This window comes from Vigna angularis, chromosome 9, assembly GCF_016808095.1.
Source record: "Vigna angularis cultivar LongXiaoDou No.4 chromosome 9, ASM1680809v1, whole genome shotgun sequence".
Taxonomy (NCBI): Eukaryota; Viridiplantae; Streptophyta; class Magnoliopsida; order Fabales; family Fabaceae; genus Vigna; species Vigna angularis.
The window spans coordinates 15,926,634-15,933,016 of NC_068978.1; the positions used below are offsets into that span (position 1 = coordinate 15,926,634).

General features: G+C 36.0%; 1 protein-coding gene across 1 annotated transcript; it reads left to right on the forward strand.

The window, feature by feature from the left end:
* Nucleotides 1-3,170: 3,170 nt before the first annotated feature.
* LOC108346488 (uncharacterized) lies at nucleotides 3,171-4,574 on the forward strand. Its single transcript, XM_017585568.1, has one exon. It carries the CDS (start codon nucleotides 3,171-3,173, stop codon nucleotides 4,572-4,574), a length of 1,404 nt encoding a protein of 467 aa, XP_017441057.1.
* Nucleotides 4,575-6,383: the final 1,809 nt, after the last annotated feature.

Below are 6,383 nucleotides of genomic sequence, written 5' to 3' on the forward strand. Positions count from 1 at the left end.
AGGAAGCTTTAATAAGAAATTTGGAGAATCAAATTGGCCAACTTTCATCACAACTCTCAAAGAGATCTCCTTGAACATTTCCTAGTGACACAATACCTATCCCAAGGGAACAATCTAAGGAAATTCAATTTAGGAGTAGAAGGTTATTGGAGAATAAGAATATAAGTGATATGGAAAGTGAGAAAAATGAAAGAAGCAATGAGATTGTGAAAAAGAGTGAAAAAGTTATAATAAAAACTGAGAGCAGCAAAATAAGGGAGACAAAAGTTAAGAGAGCGAAAATGGTAAAATGAGATAATATGTTCCTATTATTCTATTCCCTCCAAGAAAGAACAAGAGAAACAATTTGTAAGATTTTTTTTGTTTTTAAAACGCTCCAGATTAATAGTACATTTATTGAAACATTGGAGCAAATGCCAAGCTATGCTAAATTCATGAAGGATGATAGTGACATATTTTCCCATGATTTCAGTATTGAATTAGAGAAAATATCAACCCTTTCTTAACCTTTTGCCTTGTAAATCCTAGTTTTCTTTTAGTTTAATAAGTGGTTTCATCTTAAGCTTTAATTATACAAATTGATCATTAACCCCTTTATTTACACTCTTCAATTAGTTGGAAGAAGTCTCTGCATCAAATGAAGGTGTTAGAACTAAGGAAAAAAAGAAAACCAGCAAAAATATGAAGAACCAGAATTCTGCTGAAGCTAGCTCGGGCGCCCTTTTTCCATGGGCGCTGGAGCACCAATGCACCAGGACTGGACCGCGCTAGGGTGCCCCCTGCATATGGGCGCTAGAGCGCCACTTTGCTAACTCACGCGCGTTGGAGCTCGACCGTTGCTGCTTTGGCAGATTGGGTATATTTAACCCCAAAATGGAAGGGCTTCGATATCTTTTGCTGCCCAAACACGATTTCTCTCATTTGGAGCTCTTGGAGGCGAGCTAGGAGCTGTGGGAACAATCCTTCTTCACCCTTGGGTCTTCTTCCTTCTTCCATTTCCACCATTGTTGTAAGCTTGAGTTTTCCATTCATGGAGAACTAGTTTCATTGTTGTCGGGGGATTGATGTAGCCATTAAACTCTTATGTAAACTACTGTGTTGAATGAATATATGCCTCTTTCATTGATTGTTAGTGTTTAATTCTTTTTCTTAATGCTTGTTGTGAAGTTACTACCCATGGCATGATTTTAGGGTTTGCTTGATATTGGGAAATGTTGGGTAAATCTGGACTTGGATTAAACACCTAAAGGAAATAGTATCTAGGGATAGAACTAGGACCTTTGGTTGTCTTAAATCTCAATTCTTAATGCGGAAATAATTGTTAGGTTTTCCAAGGGATTGGAGCCTAATAAGGAAGTCTAGGCTCTCTCTACCAAGGGATTGGATTTGAGTAATTTAGTAAATTGACATTGGCATATTAATGAAAAGGAAGTGATTTTCTATACAAAAGAGTGAAGTAGGTGATAACGGTTGAAAATACTGTTATATGTGATTCAAATTTGATATTAAATCAACCCTTTGTTACTTAGAAGCTTGCTTGAACTCATGCTTTTAATATAGTTTTGTGAATAAGTGAGTAGAGGGTATACTTGATGATTTTATCACTAAATTCCCTTGATTTTGTAGGTTATTTGAATGATTTAAAAGAAGAGCAAAAGTATCAAGAAGTTGGAATTCAAGAGGGACAGTCAAAACATAAAAAAAGGAGCACAAGAGGTCACACAAGGCGCCTGGGCGCCTGAGCGCCAGTTTGTGTAGTGCAGGGCGCCTGAGCGCTAACTTTGTACTGAGGGACGCCTGAGCGCCAGCTTTTTCCCGCACACTGCCTGGGCGCCCTAAGTGGGACACTGAGCGCCAACAACATGCACTTGGACTTGTTTTCTGTTATTATTTTGATCTATTTCAGGACTTGGACGTCCTAGGGATTGTATCTTTTGATGGCTTAAGCACAGAAACACACGTTTCACCCCTTTGAGGGTAGATTTGGGGATGTGACAGCTCTCATCTTCTCTTTCTAGGGTTTTTCTATCTCTTCCATTCTTTCATTCCATTGTTCATCTAATTTCTTCACGACGATGGAGAACTAAACTCTTTTTTGTTGGGGAAGATGTAACCTCTAAACTCTCATGTATTTGAATTTGTTTTGAATTATTATATGCTTCTTTCATTAATTTTTAGGGATTTTCTCCTTTGCTAAATTGTTATATTTTATGATTTGTCTGAGTATCGAGAGATATCTTATGAATCACGATCTGGAGAATTTCTCCCAAAAGCAGTATTGCTCAAGGATGGGGGTATGAGTTTTGGTCATCTTAAGCTCCTAATCGTAATGCAGAATTAATTATTAGGGATGCAAGGGAATGTGGTCTAGTAATTAAGGATAGGCTTTCTTCGTCGAGGGATCGGGTTTTAAGTAATTTAGATAGTGACGTTAACAAAGAAGATGAATTCTTATATGCATGAGAGTGATTAGGTGAAATCTAAACCCCAACAACATTATCATCTCAGATTATCAACTTCATCCATTCATTCTAGTGTTTAGCCTCAATTGATCAAATTGCATTCATGTTTATTTTTATTGCATTTGCATTCAAAACCTCCAAAAATTGTTTTTCAAAAAGTCTTAATTAGTTGAGTAATCACATGACTGTCTAGTGCCGTGAGTCTCTTGGGAAACGATACTTGGTCTTACCATTTATTATTACTTGATACGATTCGGTACACTTGCCGACATCTTAATAGTAGGTGAAATCATACCCCAACAATACCATTCCATATCATTTCTAATCTTTCCATTTCCAAGTGTTTGAATATCAAGGATCCCTTTTACCATTTATGTTTCATATTTATTTCAATTGCATTAAAATCCAAATTATGGAATCATTCTTTAGTCTAAGATAGTTAGAAATTATACGATTGTCTGGTGACACGAGTCTCTTGGGAAACGATATCTGATCTTACCGGTTTTATTACTTGAAATGATTTGATACACTTGCCAAAGTCCTAACAAGTTTTTGGCGTTGTTACCGGGGACCTGTGTAAAACTAGACTTATGTGTGATTTTTAACGATTTAAACTCTATTCTTTTGTGTATAATTTTCTATTTTATTGTAATTATTATCTTTATTTTTGGGCTAACTTGTGGATCGAGTTTGGTTGTTCTTTAGTGTATGCAGGGAAACATCCGTACAAGGAGAACTGTGTCATCAGAATCACTCCTTGTCGACCCTAAGATCGAGAAGACTACTCATAGAAACAATAATGACACAAGGAGACGACAAGCTCTAAGTCGACAAGCTGTCCCAAAATCCTCATCTTCATCTTCTTTCAATAATCAAAACATAGAAGCTCTTGATACTTCTTCAGTGAACGAAATGGTTGGCGTAGGACCACCTCCAAGGAGAACCATAGGGGACTCAATCACTTACACAAGCTCGAGAAACTTCTCAAGTATTGTAAGGCCCACTATGAGTGATAAGCTAGCAAAAATGAAACCTGCTCTACTCCAGCTCATCAGTTCAAATCAATTTTCTAGCATGGAAAATGAAGACCCTCATGCTCATCTGGTCACATTTTATGAATTATGTGGATCTGTGAGTGTAATGGGGGAGGAAAAAGTGTTGTATATGAGACTATTCCCATTTTCTTTGAATGACAAAGCAAAGGCTTGGCTTGAGTCACAACCTAATCAAAGTTTGACTAATTGGGAGGATATGGAACACAAATTTCTTGCTCGCTTCTTTCCACCATCAAAGAACACAAAAATAAAGGCTGCAATTGCTACTTTCGTCCAAGGAGTAGATGAACCATTTTGTGAAACTTGGGAAAGATTCAAAGCTTTATTAAGGAAGTGTCTTAGTCATGGATTCAGCCTGGAAATGCTAGTGCAAACTTTTTGTAATGGGTTGCAGCCTCACATTAAGATGATACAAGATGCATCCTTTGGTGGTTCAGTTCTATTCAAAACTGCTGATGAAGCCATTGCTTTTATTAAAAATATGGCTTCTACTGACATGCGGAGTCAACATGGGAGAACACAAGCGCACAGGAGAGGAGTTTATGAACTTGGTGCTCAAGATGAAATACTTGCACAAAACAAACTTCTTGCCCAACAAATGGAGCTCCTGACTCAACATATGGCCAAGCTACCTCAACAGTTGCAAGCAATGCAAGCTCATGCTCAACCGCATCATCAAGTAATGATATGCGATTTCTGTGGAGATAACCATCCCAACGGTCATTGTCAAGTTCCTAGTAGTTCCCAACCTGAAGAAGTCAACTATATGGGGAACCAAGCACGACAAAACTTCTTCAACAACCCTTTCCTTAATCCTTCTAATCAAGGGTGGAGACAAGCTCAAGGAGCTTCTAGTAGTAGAAATTCGTATGAACCTACTCAACCTGCTCAACATTATCCATCTCAGAATGATCGAACTTCAAAACTGGAAGAAACATTGCAAATGTTCATGCAGCAGTCCATCCAAAACCAGAAAAATACTGATGCATCCATAAAGAATCTGGAAGTGCAAGTTGGTCAGTTAGCTAAGCAATTGGCAAACCAACAGGGTGGATAATTTTCTGGAAATATTCAAGTCAACCCTAAGGAGGAATGTAATGTAATATTCACGAGAAGTGGAAAAGAGGTTAGGAGAAAAGAAGAAGAAAAAGAAAAGCTAGAAGAAGAAGAGAAGGAAAAGAATGAAGAGGAGGATCAAGAAGGAAAAGAAGTAGAAGAAGAGATTGTTGGAGGAGAAGAAGGAAATAAGAAACAAGAAAAAGAGAAAAATCAAAAAGAAAAAGATATTGTGAAACATCTTCCTTATCCCCAAATCCCCTCTAATAAAGAGAAGGAGAGACAATTGGCTCGGTTCAAGCAAATATTTGACCAACTTGAGATTACCATGCCATTGACCGAAGCACTACAACAAATTCCTTCTTATGCAAAGTACATGAAGCAAATCCTCAACAACAAGAAGAAGTATTTAGATGACGAAACAATTAAAGTGCAAGAAAATTGTAATGCCATCATGTAAAAGACTTTCCCTCCAAAATACAAAGATCTAGGGAGTTTCACCATTCCTTGCACCATTGGAGCTATGATATAGGCAAAGCTCTTATTAATTTAGGGGCTAGCATCAATTTGATGTCCCTATCCATGCTTAAAAAGATTGGTGGTTGATGAGTGCATATTTATGCCCACATTTATGCTTTAAAATTAAATTTTTGATGAAATTCATGTGCTTGAATGATTGATTTAAAAGGATTTGTGATGATTGGAATTTTTGGGTTTGGAAATAAAGAGACCTAAAAAGTGATTTTTAGTTGCATAAATTATTCTTGGATGTTCTAATATTTATTTGCGCAGCTGAAATTGAAACTTTATTGGTCCAAATTGCAAATTAAGGCCAAAATAAGATTTTATTTGAAATCCTAATTGGGTGAGAAAGAGGGTTGCCACGTGGCAAGCTCTAATTGGTCGCGCCCTTCCTCACTCAAAGCTGGTAAAAGTTGGTCAAACAGGAGTTTTGGTGCAATTTTGGAGAATTCTGAAGGGGTTAAAGTGCAAATAGAGGAAATTTCAGGGTATTTGTGCAATTTTGGAAAGCCAGAAAATCTAAAAGATAAAATTCAGTTGTTGAATTTAATTTGGGAATATCAACAAAAAATATCTTCCAAATAATTTTATCATTATCTAAATCTTTTAGTTATTTGGAAGATATAGGATATAAGATAATTGAGTTAATATCTATCAAATATTCTTTAAAATTGATTTAATCTAATGAATATTTGAAAGATATAATATATCAACAAAAAATATCTTATCAACAAACTATTCAGAGTCCAAGCCCAATCAAGCCTATATAAAGAGACCCAAGGGAGGCAGAAAAGGGGACTTCACTTAATTCATTGATTCTCTCACACTCTTCTCATTTTTCTTTCATCTTGTATTCAACTCCATTCATGGAGAGCTAAGCATCTAGGGCTATTCTGCTGTAATTCCATGATGGATTCTGAGGTTACGTTCAGTTAATGCAATTGTTTATTTTGATTATTAATTTAAGTTGTTCTCTCTCTATGTCTTTCATCTCTCTATCTTGTTAAAAGTAAAGATTTTTGCATCATAATGTGTTTGAATCTACATGCATATTGATTATATGAGTTCTAGGGTTTCTAGGTTCAATTGAGAATCTACTTTGATTTAATTTAGGAACTTTCATATGATTAAATGGTTTTTACTATCAATTGAGAATGTACTTTGGTTGGTAGTAATAATTTCAACTATAATTAATTGAGAATTTACTTTGATTGATTAACTTTTAACTTGGTTAGGAGATTTAAGAATAGACATGATTAAACACAATAGAATTTGATTGAGAATGTAC

What these genes read in the sequence shown, in the direction of transcription:
- LOC108346488 (XM_017585568.1), top strand. Translation starts at nt 3,171, where the DNA reads ATGCAGGGAAACATCCGTACAAGGAGAACTGTGTCATCAGAATCACTC.